The 23,914-nt window shown below is 43.1% G+C and overlaps 1 protein-coding gene across 2 annotated transcripts in view; it reads right to left on the bottom strand.

Moving 5' to 3' along the window:
- The window catches only part of Arid5b (AT-rich interaction domain 5B), a 184,519-nt gene that overhangs the window by 18,946 nt on the left and 141,659 nt on the right, over positions 1 to 23,914 (bottom strand). For both annotated transcript variants that reach the window (XM_052164626.1, XM_052164627.1), the window contains 3 exons: positions 17,641 to 17,845; positions 15,467 to 15,519; positions 6,994 to 7,091 (listed from right to left, as the gene is read on the bottom strand). In XM_052164626.1, the coding sequence (XP_052020586.1) occupies positions 6,994 to 7,091; positions 15,467 to 15,519; positions 17,641 to 17,845 (356 nt within the window). The remainder of the gene's footprint in view (positions 1 to 6,993; positions 7,092 to 15,466; positions 15,520 to 17,640; positions 17,846 to 23,914) is intronic.

The raw sequence follows: 23,914 nt of genomic DNA, 5'->3' as shown, positions 1-23,914 counted from the left end.
GAGTTCAAAAGATGCACGCAATGCAAGCCCTGCCTGGGTTCTTTTTCTTTTTTCTTCTTTTTATTACATTCAGTGAAAATAAAATTACTCTGCTTCGATCCAAAGTGAGTTCACAAAGCTTACCTGTCACTGTCCTGGTTCACTGAGCTTTTTTTTATGGGCTGATAACAAACTAGAGGGAAGCCTGGCGGTGGTGGTGGCGGCGGCGCACGCCTATAATCCTAGCACTCTGGGAAGCAGGGGCAAGCGGATTTCTGAGTTCGAGGCCAGCCTGGTCTACAGAGTGAGTTCTAGGACAGCCAGGGCTACGCAGAGAAACACTGTCTCAAAAAAAGCCAAATCCAAAAAACCAAAAAAACAAAACAAAACAAAAACAAAAACCCAAAACAAAAAACAAAAACCCAAAAAACAAAAAACAAAAAAACAAAAACAAACTAGAGAGATTACACACTAGAGCAGCTTAGGAGGGGCTTAGGAACCTCATAAACATATAAAGTTCTGGGGTCCCATCTGTTACTTTCTCAACTGCAAGTTTATTAGCTTGAAGGCTGTCAAGGATACATAAACTCGGATCTAGACATCCTAGACATGAATGGAAAGGAAAGTCACCTTGACATTTTTCTCTTGGCTTTTTGCCCAGTTATGATTAGCAGAGGTATTTTAGAACCTGAAAGATTTGGGCGTCTGATTTTGAACACAGTACTGATCTTACTCAGAGCACAAGGCCTCCAGCATCTCCCCCAACCCCTTGTGAGAAGCATGGGAAGACCCTGTGGGCTGTCAGTCATTCAGTCTCCAACCCCCTGCCTCTGGGTTGGGTGTGGGTCACCCAGAGCCACTCAGGCAGGGTGAGCTACTTTGGACTAAGTCTTAACCAAAGGGACCCTCCAGGAAAAAGCAAAGGTTAGAATTTGAAATTGGACGTTATGCATACAAGAAGATGAAGAGTAACTGCTCGTTTCCCTCACAAACAAATACATTTGCTTCAGATTCTGATTTTCTAAATACTCAGAAAAGCACACCACAAAGTGCTTTAGCCCTGATGCTCCTTTTTCAAATCCCTAATAACATCTTCATGTGTTCCACACAAACAGAGCATGTAATTCATTCAAGAAAATTAAAACCAGTAATCTAGTATTTTGAGTAAAGATTCCCCCTTTCTTGTGCCTCAAAAACATCTAAAAAAACCAAAAACAAAAACAAAACTACAAGAAAATTTGCATATGAAAACAAAGCCTTTAAAATGAATTACTATTCCAGGAAAAAAAAAGTCAAGCTATGAAAAAAAAACAAGTCCATAAAAGTAGCCATTTTGTTTTTGTTTCTTACCCGATTTAAAAAAAAAAAAAGAAAAAGAAAAAGAAAAGAAAAGAAAGAAAGCAATTCAGGGCATCTTCAGGGCTGGACAAGGGAGAAAATGTCTCTTTTTCCCAGGAGAACACAGACATCCCTTGGTATCCTCATTAACAGTAACTTAATCTATAAATCTCAGCAAGAAACGTTGAAAGCAGCCCTATTTCATAAGCTTTGCTGAGTTTGAGACATCTACATAGCAACAGCCTCGCGCTGGGAAAACACGAAGGCTTTTTATATTGGTAATCATCTGTAACATGAACAATTAAATACAGTACTAATGGACCAAGGCCAGGAGCCTGGCACTAATATTAAACACTGACAGAGATGAATCGCTTTAGAAGCACAACCAGGCTGACAAAGACATTTTTATGAAGTGCTTGGACCTATTTTATTTAAACCAATCAGAGACAGGTTTGGACGAGCAGGGCCCTCAGCGACAGCCAGGCGTTCACAGTCACCGTACAATCTCTGCTCTGGCTTAAATAAAAACACCCATTGATTCATTTCCACGGCTCCTACGTTTATTATTGCACTCATTAATAAACCCAAAGTGCCCAACTAATAACATACAAGTAACATTTAATGAGGAACTGGCAGGGTTGGGTTTTTTTTTTTTTTTTTCTCCTTTCTCTTGTAGTAAAACAAAAATATTTACTGGAACCGCGAACCGCACTGCATAAAAAATCCAGCAGCAGTAGATAATGTGATGTAGATTCCTTTGTTCCTCTATCACTGTCCAGGGAAGTCAAGCAGGAGGGAGGAGGAGGAAACAGTGCTCCCTAGATTAGAAGGGAAAGAATACCATTCTTTCCACAGGGAGGCAGCTGGGAGGAGCTCAGCAAGTATCAGGACCTGAGTTCGAAACCCAGTGCCGTGTAAAACCTAGTAGTAGCAGCACTGTGGGTCGGAGACAGTCAGATCCTTGGTGTTGACTGCCTAGCCAACTGAACCGCATGGAGGAAAAGACCCAGCCTCAAAGAATACCACACATCAAATGAGGTACAAGAAGAACGGAGGAGTGGCCCCTTGTTCTGGAAAGACTCAGTGAAGCAGTATAGGGCAAAATCAGAACAGGGAAGTGGGAAGGGTTGGGTGGGAAAACAGGGGGAGGGAAGGGGACTGATGGGACTTTTGGGGAGTGGGGGGTCCAGAAAAGGGGAAATCATTTGAAATGTAAATAAATATATAAATAAATTTAAAAAAAAAGAAAAGAAAAAAAAAAAAGAATATTGTAGGGGCCGGTGAGATGGCTCAGCAGGTAAGGCCACCGCTTGCTATCAACCCTGGGTGACCTGAGTTCAATCCCAAAAATTGTCCTCTGAGCTTCACACACACACACACACACACACACACACACACACACACAGAGGTGTGTTGTATTTGCATAAGAGTGTGTGCACGCACGCATGTAAACATGCACATACTCGAGCATGTGCATGCAACACACATACACACACATACACACACATATACACACAAAGGTGTATTGTATTTGTATAAGAGTGTGTGCACGCATGCATGTAGAAATGCACACACTCCAGCATGTGCATGCAACACACACACACACAGAGGCACACACAACTAAGAAATGAGAGGATGTCACTGCTGTGGAGGAGGAAGGGTTTCAGTGTTTCTGACCCATCTCTGGAAGACTTGAGAAAAGTCACCCCAAAGTTCTGAGCACTCTCAACTTCCCGAGCTTTTTGAAAATGGTACCAGTTCACCCAAGCAGCCAGCCATTTTCTGGATAGCCGTGAGACTTGTGACTGGCAAGAATGAATGATGGTATGGCTTTGGCAAGAGGCCAGCCTCTTCTTTGGTTCAAGTCCCTGAAGTGTCCTCTGTCTTCTGGGAGAGCCAGTGAAAGAACAGACATTCAAAGAACTAAGTCCCCACCTCTTTCCCATACTATGACCCTTGGGATTACTGGTGATTCCTTAAAGGACACTGTCATAGTTTCCCTTTCTATTGCCATGATTAAAAAGTCCTGATTGAAAGCAACCTGGGGAGAAAAGGTTCCATTTATCTTGCACTGTTCGATCATAGTCGATCATCCTGGGAAGCCAAGGTAGGAACTCTGGTCAGGAACTTGGAAGCAGGAACTGAAGGAGGTGTGGAGCAGCACAGCTTACTGCCTTGTTCTGCAAAGCTTGCTCCTTTATATCATTTTTTTTTATACAGCCTGGGGCTTCCTCCTCAGGGGTGGGCAAGCCCCTATGACCTGAGTTCTCCACATCAGTCATTAATCAAGAAAGTAGCCTACAGATCTGCCCATGGACAATCTACTGAGGGTAGTTCTTCAAAAGAGATTCATTCCCCTTTCCCCAGACACCTAACCTGTGTCAAGTTGCCAAAAATCAAGCGGTACGATCATGACTGGTTTAAAAGTGAGGGGTATGAACATATGCATAGTGACATTAAAAAAATTAAAACATGATCTTCAAATATTGGTAGCTAATGATTATTAATTCCTAATCGCTCATAGCATTCCAATCAGAAGGCCACAGCAGTCTAGATTGCAAAACTGAAGAAAGTCCAAGAGCTTGTAAGCAGTGCAGAACTACCTGGGTTTCAGCTCTGCACACTCTTGCTGGTGTGGCCAGACACAGTGTCACCTGATCAGAGCAGAGCCATTAGTTCTAGGCTCCAGTTTCTTTCAGCGGTTCCAGAAACCCATGAGCATCCAGAGTCAACCTTGACCAGCACCACAGAGCTCCTCCCTGAGGTCAAACAATAGCAGCGCTGTGCAGGGTTTGAAAAGAACTCCCAACTCTTTCAGGGGCACTCCTGCAACTTGTGGGCGGAGCCTGAATGACCTCTTTCTCTGGCTTCTGACCCAGGGAATCTGCAGAGATCTACTTCAGTGTTCCTCAGAGCTTCAGACCAGCACTTTAAGCCATCCCCCAACTACAGAAGCCATGCTTGAGCCCTACTGCTCAAGACCATCCTACAGAGGATTCTCCCTGCTGACAATTTAACATGGTTCACTGTCCTTAGTTCAAACGCTGACCAAACAAGTTCCGGAACTGGAAGAGTATATTATACCTCTTGAAAAATGAACTCAATGGGAGACCAAAACGTTACAGAATGTCTAGCCTGATCCTACAAATTCAGAAAAGGAAAAGGAAAATTTAAAACCTTTCCCAATGGGCTGTGGTTGTTAGGGCTTTCCGAATTGACAGCTTTACGTCATTTGGGAATCGACTACACCTTAGAAAAGGAAAATCATTCAGTGAGGTACATTAAAAGTATCTATCTGGGTATTCCAGTCAAGACCGTGCCACTGACAAAACCTCCTGAGGAAAACACACCCAGGGGCTGGAAACACTGTGTAGCATTTAAGGACACCTGTTGTTCTTCCAGAACTACCCATAATTCCTGTTCTAGGGGAATCTAACTCTATCTTCTGCCCTCTGTAGGCTCCTCCATACTCTAAGAGGCAAAATATCCATGCACCTCATTTAAAAAAAATGAAACAACACACACACACACATACACACACACACACACACACACTATATTCAATCCTTCTCTCTAATCCAGTTCTTACCTGGTCTTGATCATGTGATGCTTTAAATATACTTAAAGACTATGCCCATTTGTTGAGAAAGTGGGCGAGCTGTAGCTATGTGACTCCTTTTGCCAGTTTTATTTGTCATTGGGTCCCCTTAAGATTAGTGGTTCAGGCGCTGGGAACTTGTGAAGATGAGAGAGTATGTTTTTACATCTCTCATGCCATGATTTGATTAGAGGCTCCTAAGCCAAAGATAAGTAGGTTATGGAAGCCTCTAGCACTGTGGGCAGAGCCCTCACCCAGGAGACATTGTACTGGAGATCAGCTGCCCAGTACAGTGGGTAACAGGAATGTGTGAGCTTTGATGTTAAATACTGAGAGAAATCACAGTCACATTTATATATGTAAAAAACAGTGCTGCCAAGAGTGGTGATTTGAACATCTATTACTGATGTTTAAGAATCTTTCCGGGTAACAATAGGGCCAGGGCAATCTCTTGAGAATACCCCATGGGGGACTTTTCATGAGGTGCTAAACCCAACTCAATTAACTTCAATTATTTTAAGACATTCTAACTTTTGCTAACTCTCCACATAGTTAAAAATGAGATACAGATAAACATGCTCTTGAACTTCAAGGGAACATAATGGACATCTACAGTGTCGACAAGAGTTATGAAGGATGCTGTATATGAGCCACAGTGGGTATCATGAACATAGGTCAAAGTTGGATTACCAATGGACTATGAGAAGAGCAATCAGTAAATTGAATATTAGCATTTTAACTTTTTCTAACCAGGAAAAAGTTCTACTTAATTAGGTGTATCCTGCTTTCAGTGTATGCATGAATACTATTAAAACATGTACCTGCAAAAGCAAGCACACACACACATATACACACACACACACACACACACACACACACATACAATCTCTTTCCCTCTCTCCCTCCTCCGCCTCCCCTACCTCTTCCCTCTCTTTCTATTTGAACTCTCCAGTCCTGGATTTGATGTCACCATAATTTATGAGTCACACCTACTTTTTCTCATGTATGTTCTTCTGTTTATCACAGCAACAGGAAGAGAAACTAAGCACAGTCGTGGATGAATTCTAAACTGACCTCTGGCTTTCACACCAACAGCATACATGTGTGCACATGTATTCTCGATGCACACAGGCATGTACACGCACCATTACAAACTCCCTCTCCACTTCTATAGGGCAGAACCGGCTGCGACGAAGCTGGTACCACCTAAACATTATGTGTGGCTTTATCATACAAAGCACATATCACTCATGAATTTGCGGCCAATTTCCAGAAGGATAGGCACACAGTCAGTGTAGGCACACAGTCAGTCAGTGTGGGCACACAGTCAGTCAGTGTGGGCACACAGTCAGTATAAGCACATGGTCCTTAAGACAATGTGGGGAAGGCGCACCGGAAGTGGGCAGAAGGGACGGGACATGACTCCTGTCCACAGACCCTTCCCCAGAGGCTCTGATGTGTTCTTTCTTGGTTATATCATCAGTACTTTCCATGTGGAGCTTATTAGAAAACCAGGCCATACAGAACTTGGCTCAAGATTTCCTTGACTGAAAGAAAGCATATCTATAGGTGAAGAAGTCCTCACGAGGTATGGAAAAGAATACCATACAGACATAATCCGTGGAATGCCTGCCTTCCAGGGCTCGGCCACACGTGAACCTCCTGACAACGTTTCCCATCTTGGTTTTCCAGAAGCCCAAGAGCTTGTGGTACATGAGTCCCCTGAGCACATCCCTAGGAATCTACACTTGTTGGGGAAAGGCTACTTCCAGACTGGTGGCCCTAAGGAAAGGCACATCTAATTTTAGTCTCGGTAACCAGAGAGCATGTGATGCAGTGGAGAATACTGGGTGTGTGTGTGGGCGCCAGGGGTGTATGTTGGGAGAGGATAGAAGTTAGGGAGGGGTAGAATTTGGGGGATGGGTAGGAATGGGGGTGAGGGGGTGGGAGAGTGGGTGGGGGTATTTTGTCTTCCCAATGGTCCTTTAGATTTCCTCTCTCTTGATGCAGACTTGTCTTCCAATGAACACAGTTTTAATTAAGCAAGGATTTTTTTTTTTCAGGAGATGGCTTCTTACCTTTCGTAGTGTCTGCGAGTACAGGTGGCCGCACTGGTGCTCCCGGGATTACCACCTAACTCGTCATAAATATGTTTCCACTGACGGCGCGCTGTTATCTGAAAAGATGGCAATGAGAGATTCAATCTAGCATCTCGAGTGATCTACAGCACCCAGGGATTTCCTCATACGCAACATTCAGAAGAGAGCAGACCGCTCTGGACACCCAGAAACAGAGGGTGTGGGGAGCTTAAGGTGTGTGGGGGAGAGTAATGGCTTTAACACAAGATCTAACACAAGATCTCTCACTTCACAAGAAAACATGGCTTCCGACTTCTGATGCTTCGTACCACCCTTGGCTATCTTCATCTAAGGTACCACCTCCCCAGCTATTCATACAGCTATTTGCCCCCGAAGTCCCAAACACACAACCCGCTCCTTCTATGTTATGTCATACAATATAAAATAAAGTCACATTTCCACTGAACTGTATGCTTGTTCCCCAGCTTAAAAGTGACACTGACTGCCTGAAGCAGGAGGAGGTGAGTGGCCGGCCACACCACTTAGAGAAAATATTATTTTTTTCCCCTCGTACATGTTGATGCATCTTCTGATCCTTTGAGCTATACAATGTGTTTCCAGTTTTAAAACAAAGCAAGGCACCAATAAACTGACCACGTAGTTAAAGGAAAGAGATAAATGACACAAGTTTTTACAGCCGTCCAGACATTTTATCATCTCTAAAACAAAGCCTGAGTTGGAGGTGTGTGATCAAATCTGTTTGTTTCTATTCACACAGAGCAGGGAAATGGCATAGTAATCAAATCCCATGGAAACACACATATTCCCAAGGTGAACTGTTCACGGTGTACATTAACAAGCTGGGTGTGTAATATCAAAAACAACAAGCAATATCCTGCCCTGTACAACATGGTTTCTTTTTATTTTTATTCATAAATTTTACTGTTGTGCATAGGTTAGGATTTTGCAAAATGACAGATGCTACAATCTGGCCATTGATTATTTGGAGTGTGGTGGTATGTGGGAAATCACATAGGTCACCTACCTACCACACATGAGCTTGTCAGAGGCTAGGACAAGTTCCGACATCCGTATACACATTTCTGAACAGTTTAGGGAAGGTGGTATCTATGCTGTTTGTTACAGGATGTGTAGAGGACAGGGTGTTGGCAAGTTGCCAGTGGTGTTCAAGACAATCAGGGCTTAAAAATACCACAGCGCTCACTGTCAGGTGTTCACAGGGTGCACATGCAAGAGCGGAGGAAACTTCAGTCTACAATGTAGACTGAGTTATCAATTCTGATCTAAGGAAGAGGAGATGGTGTCAAAAGGGCAACTTTGCCATTTTTCATAAAAGAAATCCTCTTGTCCTTAAACCCTGCTGAAGGCCCAGAGAAGGCCTCCACGCAATATGAAATCTCATACTGCTCAGTTTGTCACGAAGTCCTCTTATATAGGACTGCCTGTTGCGCATACCAGGCAGGACAACGGTATACAATCCATATGTACATTAAGAGTCAGACTTCTCTCATGACACTACAAACAACAGTAATTGTCATATGTAATTGTAATCTTCATCCAGTTTGTAGATGATACTAACTTGGGTTGATCTATATTTAGTCCATCAATCAAAAAAAAAAAAAAGATACAATTTCTTTCCTCAAAAATACCTGATACCAAGGCCCCTTTAGACATCTCTCAGCAAGGTCTTCATTTAGAAGAGGGAGGGTACAAGGTGCACAGTAGGACTACAGGAGCAGCTAAGTGTACCCCTGTAATCTCTTCAGAAGTAGTTCCCATTCCGGTCATCTGTGCAAACAGCACGCTCCATTTTATACTACTCAGCGTGTACTTCCTTTACTTTTACTTTTATACTACACGGCTGCCACTTCTGTTGACTCTTGCCATCTCTCAGGAGACAGTCATGTGTTGGGTCCTCAGTCATAGGTGAAGGGAGTGAGACTCAGGAAGGACCCATCGCTTATCTAAGGACACGCAGCACAGTAGGAGTAATCCCACATCCACACAGTTGCCTTCCGGAACCCAGGGCTCAGGTCTTTGTGCTATTATCAAAGCTACCTCCCAACAGATTGATCTGAAAATACAAACCATGCCAAGCATGCCAGCAAGACTCTGGGGGTAAAGTGAAAAGGGCTTTCTGATCTGTCAGTCTTTCACATTCTGAAGCTAAAGGGTTCTTCCATGCTGACCCTTTGTCTCTGTAGGTAGAACAGAAGGGCTCTGCTGTTCACGACAGAGTCCTTTTTCTTGGGTTGTATTTCCCTGTCATCCCTTCTAGGGACTCATTTTAAGACGCTGGATATTTGGGATGTGGCCATCTACCTACACTTCATCCCATTTTAGGACAGAGCTGGGTGCAGAGAGTGATGGGGGTGGGAAGGAGGAAGAGGTCAGAGGTTAGATGAGATTGAGACAGCTAAGCCTTTCAAGGTTCCTAGCTTAAAGGACATCATGGCTCCAGACAATCACAAAGACTGAGGCAGACTACACTCAGGTGCAAGAACCAATCTGGATACACGTGACAAGCCTACTCCGAAGACCACTGAGAGTTAGTTCTTTCCCAGCATTGGTAAAATCAAAGGGCCTCCAAAAAACCACACCACACCCATTAGAGCCAACACGCACATGTATTCTTGGCTTTCAAGCACAGTTTTTTTTTCCAAATGACATTTAGAATACAGATGACATTTTAGAGGTGCACCCAAACTACACTGCCATTCCCATGAGAAATCAAAACTAAGAAGGAGCAGATTTCCGGAGGAAACTATTCCCTCCGGAGTTTCATTGATGAAACTATCCAGTTGCTTCCAAAAGTATTTGGGGGAGGTGGTGGTACACTGAGATATAGCCCAGTCAGTAGGACACTTACTTATAAACAGAAGGACCCAAATCTCATCTCCAGAGCTTTCAAGGAAAAGGCCGTGGGTGGTGGCTCATGCTCGGAACTCCAACACTAGGAACTTAGAGATGGGTGGCTCTCTGGGGGATCAGTAACCAGCCAGTCTAACCTACTTGGTGATACACAGGCCAATGAGAGGCCATGTCTCCAAAACAAAACAGCAACGAACACTCCAGGACAAACAGCCAGTCGTCTGGTCATGAATGTGGCCGTTGCTCTCATCCAGGAGCTCAGAGCAGCTCTGGTTCCAGCAAAAGTCCAGCCAAGACTACCCAGCCAGATCAACCGGTGTTACCACAGATGGCTCACTGGACCTGGGGTGGGGTGGGGCTGTTACAAGACAAGCTCCACCACCAGCAGAACAAAGCAAACTAAACCAAAATCAAGCACAAAACAGAAGTAGGGAAGAGAGGCATGTTGGGGGCGCATGTGGGAAGTAGGGAATTAGGGGGGTTGCCTGCAGGAAATAGAAATTGAAGTTGGGGGTGGATATGCCAAGACACATCATTTATATGTATGAGTCTTGAACACACATTTATATGTATTTTCTCTTTGAAAATAAGGTGCAGGGTACCTGAAGACATACATGCACATGCATGCAATTTCAGGACAGTCACTTTAAAGCCTTGGCGCCTTTAATTTCTCTACTTCTTAGGTTACAAGGATGAAATGATGCTGGTATCTGGGGGTCTAGGGAAGCAGAAGGAATCAGGGGGCCTTGGTGGATTTGAGTTTTTCCAGTGGCTTAAGAATGGGAAATCAACACAAAGTCAAAGGATGCACGTGCTTGAACCTAGCCTGGCTCAGGCTGCCTGGGAAACCGCGCTTTGCCTGGACACCTTGAGGGCGGGCTGAAGTCAAGGAAGATGACTTTCTTATTCCTGGTAGTACTCCAGGAACTGAAGCCGTTCAAAACTACATGACATCATCTTTGGCCTGGACCATTCCAAAGTAAAGCCAAACGCTTTGTATGTCCAGAATGCTAGGGGTAGAGTCGGAGGATGTCTTCAAATTGATATCAGAGCCAGAGTCCGATGTCAGAGCATAATCCGGCAGGAAGCCAAGTGACTTCTCCCAGATGGACACCAGGGAGGACTAGGACTATACTGTTGGAGCACCACCTTCTGTGTTTTGATAAATTTCTGTCAGCACCCATTCTGCTTACGCCACTTTCTCACAGAATACTGCGTGGGGCTTTCCATCGGGTGGTCAGGGAAGTGAAATTATCTTAATAAACTATAGCTGATGTGCCCCCTCACGCTTCAGAGACTCCCCTGTCAGTTACTGCTTCTCCAGATGCACAGGAAGGACCCTAGCTCAGGGGTAAAGCATGATCCTTTTCTGGATTGGAAAGAAAAGATTGTGCAGAAGACTGTCTAGCTGGAAGTCTGCAAAGGGCAGTCGATCAAAAACACCCAAGATGCAATGTTTTGGGGACTCAGATCTGTTTGATAGATCTATGCGCTCTAAACCTCAAAGCTGAGAGATACTTGCTGCATTTCCAGTAAAGGCAGAGGAGACTCAGAGAGTGATGTGGTGGTCAGTCAACATTACAGACTTAAAATGAAACCGCTGCTTCTCTCCGTCTCTCTGTCTTTCTCTCTGTCTCTCTCTTTTAAATTTAAATTGGAGGATCGTAAAGAACCAAAATGAAACAATCTATAATCCACAATTCAAACCAGAAGGCTTGGAATAGTTTATAACCACAAACAAAAACAAGCCAATTAAGATGTTCTTGTTCATAACCAGAAGGAACTCCAGAAAGCTGCCTTTGGGACAGTCGTACAGGGACACATCTACAAACTTGATACTTGAGTTTTGGACTGGTCCTGAGTATATATATTATATAATATTATATATTATACATAATATATAATAATATGTAATATATTATCTAATATTTATATATCTAGCATTTATATTATCTATTCATTTAAACCTTTCTCCTAAATTCTTACACTTTTTTTCCCTTCAAGAATGAGACATTATCTCAGGTTGTTACTGATTGGTTACTAGGAGACATTACTATTCTGACATGTATGTGGCATAGTAATTTGAAAGGACTGGGGATATATGGTACTATGAATTCATAAGCCATGAAGCAAACATACAAGCAAACAACAAAACTAGCTTAAGGACAACTTTCCTGTCTTTGATATGTGATTTTGATAGAGGACCTAATTGAAGACAAGTTCCATTTGGGGCAATACTAAACATCACACCTGGTATGGATGGGCTGAAAGATGATGTCAACAAAAACAACATAATTAAGATTCTTTCTTCCCAACATCACTGCTAATATGAAGAAAATATCCCAGATATATGAGAAACCACTAGTAATGGGATGTACAAGAGACAGTAATTTATGAGCATCTCCCCTCAACTATACTACTACAGAGGCAGAGATAGCTGTACTGGGGATTTCCAGCAAGCAAGAATATGAAGAATACCACAATGGGAAATGCCAGCGAGCTAAAATCTGAAAAATATGCTGGGGATTACCAGCACGCTAGAACCTGAAGACCGCCATGATGGTCTTAGAAACTATGCCTTCGTTTCCTTGTTTGAATGACGGAAGGACATAAACTAACAGAACAAGGGATTCTTTTCCATGCCAAGGTTAAGTCTTGAAAAAAGAAATTAATCTGTCAAGGTGCTACAATTTCCTTTACTCAAATGGAAATAGCTCTAAGCTGCATCCAGAGTTACAGGAACTTTTCACAGCATAAAAAGAAAATACCAGAAACACTGTGCTGTTCTTGAACCAAGGGAAGACTGATATTATAGGATGTTCTAGGAGGCAAAACTGAATCCTCACTGAAAAATGTAAGATTCATCAGTCAAAATACTCCAAGGGGTGAAAAACAACAACAACAACAACAAAAAACCTATTGTGCACCTAGCAGGACTAAAAGCTTAGATGTAGATAGTAGAAACATAGTTAGGTGCCAACAGGACCACAGGAAGCCAGAAGCAGGAAACTAGGAAGAGAGGGAGGGAGATTTCTTTAAAAATTCCATTCGTAAGTAGATGGAGGTAGATACCCACTGGGTCCTTCATATATCCCCCAGAATATGCATCTTCCACACATGCTACTTGGGCATAAGGGTTTGAGCTGAAGACAATGAAGAACGAACACAAGAAGAGTCCCTCCCCACTCTTTTTTATCCACCTGTCATTGGTACAGATGGAAAAGGTACCTTTCATAGTAAGAGAGAGAAGAGAAACTCATTCTTAAATGGAGTAACACCTTTGATACTCTCCCTTCCTCCACCTACTAAACAGTCCCTGAGCTCTGCATCCAACAGCGGTTCTCTCCCAGCCTCATTTTCTTGACTTAATTTATCAAGAACTCGCTACTGAGCCTCTCGTCCCAGGCACTGATCAGTCTACCGCTGCCTGACCTCGCCGACCTCAAGTTTATCCTACCTCCATGTTGGAATGTTCTCCCTAAGAAAGCCATGACGATTTGCAGCTAGATCCAACCCCTCGCCTGCATCAGAAGATCATCTCAGAGCATCTTTAATCTGAAACACCTATCCTGCAGGTCACATCAGCACATCTGAGTCCCAAAGGCCCCTTCCCTCATTTCTACAGGGGAAAGCTCTTTGTTTCTATAGGGCAATGGTCTTTTACATTTTTTTCACCCATAATTTAATGACTGATTCTCTTTAAAGTAAGTCCCTTAAAGATCAGGATGGCTAACCTAGATCATCCCTTCCTCCCATGGTGTCTAACATACGTCTCATATGCCTGTAAATATATATGGTCATGGAATCTGCTGATTTATGCTTATATATTCATTCAGCAAAAGAATCAATTCTTAGTCCAAAAGTCCTGCAAATGGGCTCCCAAATTCATTAGGAGTTCCTTCTATTTGTTCCGCACCAGCTTGGTGTCTTGTAAAGACACAGATCTGAAAGCAGGAAACCCTGATTCTGTGAAGTCTGCTGGGCTCTTCCTATCAGTTCACGGCATGAAGCTCTGGAGTTTGAAAACAGCATTTCATAATGCTGTGTGAATATCATGTAACCAACCGTGGTCACAGTTCACCACAGCGCAGACTCATATTCCTCACGTTGTAAGATCAGCTTACAAGTCGAGGCTGAGAGGCTGACTGTTGAGCTCAGGAGACTAAGTCTCCATCTTTTCACACAGAGGAGACCTATAATTAGCTCAAGATTTTGCAGAACCATGATCTGTAACTGCGGCAGGAGTCCACCTCCTAAGCCATCAACAGATTTAGCCAAGTTAAAAAAGAATTATTTATTTTTGCACGGGGTACTTTTATAAAACAAATCTCTCAGATAAACTTGCATCTATGAAATGGATATTTTACATGTGTTCATGTGCTAGGTTTCTTTATAAACACATATGCTCCCATATATTAGGCAGTTTATAAGTTCACATGTGTACGTCAAACACTTTTTGAGTCAGAATTCCTAGCAGATATCTCACGGTAAATATAAGATTATCTGACTCAAATAGCACTTTCTATGGTTTCCTGTGCCTAGACTCCTACATCAAAACATTCTATTAGTTTCTGGAACAATATACATTATATGGCAAGGACCACTGGTTTGGGGGAGGGGTTGGGGTAAAATAAATATAATTTTCTTGATTTTGAATCTGTTGCTTTCATTTCACTACAGTACAGAGGTCTCTCAGATTACTTCTTAAAGGAAGAAAAGAAATAATTTCCCACTCAATTGCCAGAGAAACTATACAACTTAATCTGATTATTGTGTGGGAGAGAAAAACATTCCCAGTGACGCCATCTTCCTATGTCAATTAATTTTATTACAGATGTCGTCTCTCTGTGCTACGTTAATGCAGATCTCCCCCCCCCACCCCGCCCCTGTATTTCAAGATCTTAATCTCCATTTGTCCCTGTGATATTTTATTGGCTCAGAAATACACGCTGTAAAAATCCATGGCCATCAAATTTTCCCGTGGGCTAAAAATAACTCACTCCTGTCAGTTAGAATTAGCTGATAAAGAATGTCGGAGCCTGTTCTGAATAAATTTGATAACTTCCTGTTTATGTAGCAGTGACCCTTGTCTAATAAAGCTTCTTTGCCCTAGAATGAGAGGAGGCTGTGCTCTATTCTATTCCTTAATGGCCAATCCTGATGACTTCTGAAAGCCTTTAATACATTTCCCATATTAGACATGAACAGATGTCAGGTAGGTTGCCAAGGGAGATTTCTTTTACGCAATCTTGGCTTGTCGGACAATCATAGACCTTTCTCAAACATGGGAAAAAATTACAGACCCGACTAATTTCCCTGACAGGGGAGAGTTACATGTGTTTTCCACTTGTAGTGTTTTACGACAAGTTTACAGTTTTGCCAAACCTGGAACTAATTGGGACCGTTTCCAAAACTGGCTCAATAAACCCCCCAAAGTGTAAGAGCCATCGGGAAAGGCAGCCAATAATGGCGTGCCTGCTATCCAGTTTTCCTCCATTTTGGCCAGAGACAGAGGGGATTGGAGGGGGGAAGGGGGAGTCAGATTGTGAAATTATTTCATTTAAGTTGCTTAAACACTTACTGTTTCGTATCCTCCCAGTTTTTGAGCAGCTTGAAACATAGTCCAAAGGTTAACTGTTAGAGGGACAATAAGCATTTAGATAAGCATTGCATTAACACACTTCCAAGAAATGTCAATTCAAACATTTTGTTTTGTTTTTCAATGAGAAAGAGAAAGAAAGAAAAAAAAATCAACCAAAAACCCAATCACCTCTACCAACAAGAATAACAACAACAACAAAAACCCAATCATCTGCACCCCAGAGAGCTATATTTCTAGGATATAATTCACTGGAGGAAGAGTTCCACATGATAGGATGTTTAACCCTTAAAAAGTATTTCTTGAGAGAAGGTGGCAACACTACAGCACAGGTTGGGCTTTAAGGACAAACAGCACAGTCTTGTTTGTCTTATCATCTGCAAAGGAAGAGAAGATGTTGGAAGGACCTTGGGGAATGTGTGGGAATTCAGAACAGGGGTGTGGGTCTGCTCAGTTCTCCAAGGGAAGGCCTTGAAGGGATGGCCACGCCTCCTCCAGATAAGATTTCTCCACGATTAGTAAACAGTCACTTTAATACACAATTACTTTCTTAGACTGTTTGATAGCGAGGCCACATTAGAGGATTGTGGCTGTTTTTTTTTTTTTTTTTTTTTTTTTTTTTGCCAGCATGTGGCTGGCACGTGTGTAAAAGGCAGGCAGGTCACATGCTAGGCCTGAGTCACACAGTAAGGGGAGACAAGTCATTCACAGATAAATGGAGTCATGAGCCCACTTAGCTCCCTAACTGGGCCTGAGATATCTGAGTGATGTTAAGAAACATTGTAACTCAAAAAAAAAAAAAAAAAAAACCAAAACAAAAACAAAAAACAACAAAAAAAAAATCAAATCCCAAGTATAGGGCATGCGTGGTCGGACTGCCAAAACAGCTTGGCTCTACCAGTATTGAGTTATTTTTGGTTGTTGGTTTTTGTACCAGATACCTTGGAATGTGAGAATCTTGGAGTTCAAGTAATCCTTTGGTCAGGGAAATGAACCAAATGGGGAATGAAACTGTCAAAAGGCCCTTTGACACAATTTGCTTGCAAAGCCATAGTGAGCCTTGTACTGTTTCAAGGCTAAAATAATAAAAAAAAAAGGCCCAGCTTTGGCCTTGCTCTCCTCTGAAAGGCTGATAACGGGACAGAGCTCTTCACAGAACATTGATTTTACTTCCATTTCGAACAGCCAGTTCTCAGACAAACATTGTAATCATGTGCCGTTATGTAAGTTTATAATGGCTTCGAGTGATCTCTTATGATCAGTGCCAGCTGCTATTAGCTATGTAAATTGTTATGTAAAACACACAGGTTTGACTCTCTTCATCAGAATGACACATGGCTTTAATCTAGGAAGATGCATTTGGAGAAAATACTATTTTAAGCCAGAGGGGCCCCTGGCTTTGTGCACCAGTAAAATCCAGACAGAGCAAAATATACAGTTGGCTGTGAACTTGAGGGGGGGGGCAAGATCTGGGTTTCCTTTTTCGTTTCCAATGGAATTTTGCTCAAGCTACGAGTTTCCTTGTCTATGCATAAAGACACCTAGATGCACAACCAGCTTAAAGTTGCTCCAAACTGGGATTTCCCTTCAGGTTTTTATTTCATATTTGCTGTGAATTCAGACTTTAAAACAAACAAACAAACAAAAAAAAAAACAGGTTTAGGACTAAATGGATTTTTTTCTTCCCCCTTTATGGCTGTTTGGTCCACTTTTAAACATCTTCCTTTAGAAGCTGTCTCTGAACAGGCAACATCTGTGCCTGATAAGGCAACATCATCATCATTATCTCATAAGAAAGGAGTTGCAGACACTCCAGATTGACAAAACAGAAAACTCGAAGCTTTCATCACATCTATTTCCAGTCACCGTCCTCGGACTCCTGCCTATAAATATCTCTGCAATTGTCCCAGAAGGCAACAATGCAGCGGAAAGAGGCAGGGAGAAAAATTCTTGGCTTGGACAATTTGTGGATCTACTATAAACAGAAAACACCCTGCCTAGATTAAGGTTTCAACATGATCACTAGTAGAAAAAGAAAAAAATAAAAAACAATGACATTTTTCCACTCCCCCCCCCAACGCCCCCACCCGACGCCTTACAATTTTAAAGAATCTGAGCAATTTTGATATTTCAGAAACAAAAACAAGTATACTTACTCTGTTTGAAACCCAAGTAGGGAATTCGCTCAATGGGTGTTTTTCTTTCTTTCATGTATTTATACAGGGCCACTAAGAAGGCCTGTTCATCTGCCCTGCACTCTTCGCCAATGGACAGCTTTGGCTTCTCTTCATTTGAGGTTTTTTTACAGTTATTGTGGTTATTCTTCGGCTTGGTCAAGGCTGACCTGGACTCCCCTTTCACCTGGAAAAAAAATAATAACAACAATATATCAAGCCCAGCCTTGGAAGGTTTGCAAAGCCAAATCTAGGTGGCGCTTTCTCCAGCAGACAGCCTCGAGTAAGAATGGTCATAGACCATGAACGCAGAGCACACACTGGGGTTTTGTGCCCCGTGGACTTGATGTCAAGGACTCAAGTCTAGCAAGGGTGTGACCTGAATGTCAATAAAACTTTATTGACAAACAGGTGTCCAGAGGGCCACAGTTGTGCCAGTGTCCTTTGTATCCTTTGCAGTACAATCATGTCAAACCTGAAAAAAAACCAAACAGTGCTGACGTCTGGTAAGAAGACTGCTTTGCCTCTAGATACATTTTATCTCCTCAAGGGACATAATGAAGGTCGTTGATGAAACCTTGCTTGTATAACAATAGTGGTATACTGTATATATTATATAAAAGAGAGAGATTTAGTTCGTTGTGTAAATATATCCTCTTCCTCTGTATGGACACCTGGAAGAGCTCTCCATGCTGGGATATTACCAGCAAGGTCACTGTCACCCGCCATCTGGGGTTGATGGCTGTGCACAATAGTGAGCAGTACACCAAAGAGCAGACTCTTTGATGAGGACTTGGTGGCTTTTCTGTCAGCTTAGAATGGGATAGGAAAATAAGAAAACATTTCCAGAAAAGAAAGAGCGCCACTGAAACCCGGAAGTAGAACAAATGGAAACACCACCACCACCACCACCACCACCACCACCACCACCACCACCACCGCCTCTGCCCTTTGCAAACTAAGACATAAATGGAGGTAGATTCTCCATGGTTCTTCCTTCCAGGGCACGGGCAGGCTTTGGAGCTTGGCTAACCTAATGTTCCCTGCTCTCAGCCATGTTGCACAGCGGCCTTTGATGGCTGTTAAATATAACGCTAAGTTGCTGAGTTATTTTAATTGTAAAAGGGGGGGAAAGTACAAAGGGTCAGACTCAGAGTTCAAATCCGCCCACGGGGAATGTATACATTCCAATAGTCTTTACATCTCCTGGCTGACATTGGGCAGGAAGGGGGCAAGGGCCAGGGAACATTGTGCATAAAAATGTCCCTCAGATTCTACCCTGTTCTCGGTTTCAGACCGGGCAGCCTCTGCAGCTCCTTCTGAGCTCTTAAACACATGAAAAGGGTTCTGTTTATTTACTGAAGAGGAACACATCCTCTCGAAGAGGGCCTAGTTACTGCTCATTCTCTCAAACCAGCACACTGCTTTCATTTCTTCAGACCGGCTTCACAAAAACAACACTTTCTGGGCAACTCAGTGTGGGGGGGTCACCAGAGATGACTCTTAATTTCTAAGGGGCTATGGAAATGGCGTAAAGACATTGTTTTTTCACATAGCATTTTTACTAACAATGTCCTCAAATGTTTGCACTCTGACATCACAGAAAGACAGATATCCTGTGACTCTTTATGCCACCATCAATATTCACCACCAAGTTTTCCGTTGATGAGCCTAAACTTAGGCGCACCATTAATTTATTGGTTTCTGAAGTCATCTAAGCATCCTAGTTTTCATCTGCATTGCCTGATTTGTTTACATTAGTACCCAAGGTCTGTTGTAGAGCTTACTGGCAGGTTATTCCATTCTCTGGATGGCCAACCTTGCAGATTGGGCTACATTAGCAGGTTTGCCAGCAAGCCCCAAGGACCCCCTTGTCTCTCTCCACCTACCCAGCACTGCGGTTATAAGCACACGCAACCACATCAACTTTCTTTTATTCTTAACATGCATTCTCTAGATTAGACTGAGGTCTTCATGTTTGTGGGACAAGCATTTTAAGCAGCTGAGCTATCTCCCTAAACTTTATATGCATGCCTCTCATGACCTAGGTTACCATTGTCCTAAAAATATAGAAACTGAGGCACAGGCAGAAGGAATAACATGTTGAAGTGTCTAAGATGAACTTAATAAAAAACGTTAGAGCTGGCAGTCAAAACAAAGGTTCAAGTAAAAAGGCACATCTCATTTCCAGGCATGACAACATCTACTGCTGAGAAATATGATTGATCATATGTATATGTAATACGGGCATCACAACATCTTCTGCTGACTGAGAAATATCATTTATCAAGTCACATAAAAAAACAAAACTAGGTGGTTTACAAATCTAAAGGGTTTCTTCTATTGGGCACCTAGCCAATCAAGGGTTAAAACCCTATACCCAGTTCACTATCAAGCTAGTCTGAGATGCAAGTCACCACCCACTTGTTACCATCCTGCTGAGCATCCTCTTAGAGGAACCCCTGAGATGCACCCAGGAATCCCTAGGTGTTCAACTTTGCAACCTTATGTGTTTTCCCTATGTGGTATGTGAGTACACCATCGCTAGCTTCAGACACATCAGGCATTGGATCCCATTACAGATGGTTGTGAACTGTATCCAAAGGAACTGCAAGAAGAACTAGACCCATTTTAGAGGAGAAGAAAAAAAAAATGAGGCTCACTGAGGCTGGAGATCTTGATGCATGCCCACTGAAAGGCAGACACAGAAGTCCGAAGCTCAGATCTACCTGCCTCCAAACCTCAATTCTGTTCAGGGAGGAAGACCTGAACAGGCTGAGGCTTGGGCTGGAGAGAGATGGCTCAGTGATTAATTAAGAGCACCATCTTCTCTTCCAGAGGTCCTGAGATCAATTCCCAGCAACCACATGGTGGCTCATAACCATCTGTAATGGGATCCAACGCCCTCTTCTGGTGTGTCTGAAGATAGCGATGGTGCACTCAACATACATAAAATAAATCTTAAAAAAACAAAAACAAAAAACCAAAGCAGGCTGAGACTTAAGTTGGTGGTGATAACCTGCTGATTATCACTGTTATTAGGACAGAGGCATCTTGGTTAGCGGATTATGAGGTTTGAAGATAGATACTTAACCCTTTGCTCGTGTGTGTGTGTGTGTGTGTGTGTGTGTGTGTGTGTGTGGTCTGTGTGTGCGTGTGTTTACAGAAATACTGGAAACAGAAGGAAAGTACTTGGGGCAGAAGCCAAGGCTGAAGCAGTTCACCCTCTCTGTTTGTGACAAAAGCTCCAAGCCAGACCATACTCCCACCTGCTCCTGCTCAGCTCCATCCTGCATCCCAGGGCTCCCTCTAAGAGGATGGAGGATGCCCAGCAGGGTGGTCTCAAGTGGGTGGTGGCTTGCATCTCAGACTAGCTTGATAAGGTTCTCAGAGCAAGCAACGTTTCTGCTCCCCATAAGACTCCATCAAGTTATTGTCTGCCTGTTTTGCCCACATTTACTAAAAAACAAAACAAACAAACAAAAATACCATTCCTAGCATTCTAGTCTATGGAATTATTGTAATTCAAGTATTCACATGGAAATGGCATCCAGAGCTCCTGTCCGATCTTGAGAAAGCAACACCTTTTAAGGGTGGCACTTAGGTTCCTAACCTGAGCAGAAGAACTCACTCCCAGTTCTGGGGTTCAGAGTGACTGACAGCATGCTAATTCGAGAAACAATGTTTCAGGGTCTCAATGAAGCTGCCCGCCTATTTGACACTCATTAGTTTCTTCTACACAATTGAGTTAGAACCTGGGCAGAACCAGCAACCAACAGGCTGCACTTCTAATGCAGACATGGTTGACAACCTGAGACGAGACCCTTAGCTTCTTGGCAAAGGGAGAGTGATCATTCTGGGGATAGTTTGGAGGGTCAAATGAGATGAATGGTATTGAAAAATAATGTGTGCATCATCCTTGCAACACACAACACAAAGATGTGACATAAGAGGACACCCAGCATAGCAAACTTTGCCTTTCTATGTTCCTTTCAACATGGAAACCACCTGTTACATGTCTAATCTTTAGAAAATGCTTAACACACGTGTATGCGTGGGCGCTCATGTACACACACACACACACACACACACACACACACACACAATTTACTTTCCATTACTAAAGATCTAAGCCAAGAAGAGCCTTCTAAGATAGTGGACCAAGCCTCAGTAATGGACCTGCTGCTGTAATCAACCCCATCAAGTGATGAGATTGGAACTGATCTCATTCAGAACCCCTGCCTTCTCATGAGACATGTGCTGTCTTCAGAAAGCCCCAGAATTCTCTCTCCAGGGAAAAACAGTATGTTACAAAGATGCTGTCCTGTTAACACTAAGAGCCTGCAAACTTTCAAAGGTGACGGTTGTGACCACAGAAAAGCCGGTGCACCTCTTCTGGAAGGTATTGCTGTGCGGAGCTGCAGGAGGTTGGCATTTATCCACGGTTAGAAATGGTCTGTCTGAGGCACTCTGAAAACACACACAGGTCTGAGAGCCAAGCGGCTCACCATCGTGTAAAATACTGGTTCAAGTATCCGAAATAAGCAGATGGTCGTAGACTTCACATCTTTACTGCAACATTTCATGGCAAAAGACCACTTTAAGACCCAAATGTCTTTTTAAGTGGCTCTCCTGGTCCCAAGCATGCCTTGTTCCTCCTGCAGGATTTTTCCAGACAGGTGCCAACAGATACACTCACCACACTTCAAAATTAATCTCTCCCAGTGAGTGGGTTTCTCCAGACCCATTAGAAAACATTTGAGGCAAGACTGTAATCCAAGGCTTCAAAAGTTAAGACATCCGACCAGTTCCCGGGAGGTGACCACAGCACAGGAATGTTGGAAGGATGGTGTGTCCCGTGGTGACCATTTTCAGTGGCAGTGTTAGTGAGAGGAGGGGTGACAAGAATCCAGGCCTGGCTGTCACTCCTCATAAAAAGAGTCAGTCAGTGCACATCGGACCCAGCCCATGTGGTCAGTAGCCATCGGTTTCTTCTGGTCTCCGAGTCTTAGAGTTTTGTAATTCCCACACATTCGTAGTAATTCCACATAACAAGGATCGGCACTTAATCCTGGCCCAGGCTCACATTTAGTACCTTCTGGAAGAAATACAGCATGGGCTCCACATTCTTTATTGAACATCACCCCCGTAAAGCCTTAGCTCCCTCTGTATTTCCTTGCAGGGCTCTCAGGGTGCACTTGAGGGGTAAGAATAGATCCTGCTGCCTTATTCAAGGCCATAGAAACCAAGGTAGTGCTTCCAGGGCTAAGTTGCTCAACTCGTGAAAAAAACCTCCTTCATGGTATCCGCTTACACAGAGCTAAGTGAACGGCTGATAAGCCACGTGGGAGAATTCAGGGCTTGCATTTAGCCAGCAAAGTGAAAAAAAAAATACACACACACTTCTGGAGATTGACTTTAAAATTAAAACAAAACCAAAAACAAAACAAAACCAAAAAACAAACCGTTTGAAATCTTGGGAGCGTGACAGATTCCTAAACAAAAGAGCCTTCAGAACTTTGTGGTTAAGAGTCACACTTGAAGATAAGATTTGCGGAATGTGAAAATCCACGGTTCACTTCAACACACCGGGAAGGGGAGAGAGGACCCGGGACAGGCGACAGCAGGTTGGCCACATAAAAATCAAAACATCCCTTTTCCGTGTCAGAATCTTCATCCATAATCAATATTGCCCCCACATTCGGAGCTTCAGCACGTAGATCCGGATGTGCCTTCGTAATTCCGATCCGATCTTTAATTCTGATCTGGATGGATTGGAACTGTCTTTGACCTAGAAGTAAACGCCTAGCACCAACATCCACGTGTGTGGCACTGTGACCCAGGCTCACAGAAGTCAAAAAGACAGAGCTAAGAACATGAAGGGACACTTCAGGCGCACGCCGCGGAAGAGCTGCAAGAAGGCTCATTCAAAACGGGCCAAGGAGCCTCCTCTAAAGTCAACGCTTTGTTTCTGCATCCAGAGAGATCTTTAAAAACACTCAGACATCTTAATCGCATGCATGCATATTCTTTCCCACATATCTCTGATTTGCTCTAATATAATTAGAGGTGACTTTGGGAGGGAAAAAAGAAACATGACCAAAAAGATTAATTCTAGCCGCTTCTAATTTCATCTCCAGTTAATCTCTGAAGCATATTTAGATGTGTCCACTCAGAGAGAGGATGGTTCAGCTGGTCTATTTTTGATCTGAGCAGAGTAAACTATGTCATTGTGTCATCTGGTATAAGGTCTCAG

The sequence above is a fragment of the Apodemus sylvaticus genome, chromosome 19 (assembly GCF_947179515.1).
Source record: "Apodemus sylvaticus chromosome 19, mApoSyl1.1, whole genome shotgun sequence".
Taxonomy (NCBI): domain Eukaryota; kingdom Metazoa; phylum Chordata; class Mammalia; order Rodentia; family Muridae; genus Apodemus; species Apodemus sylvaticus.
The sequence above is the reverse complement of the archived record's forward strand: the minus strand, read 5'-3'. Positions and strand labels throughout refer to the sequence as shown.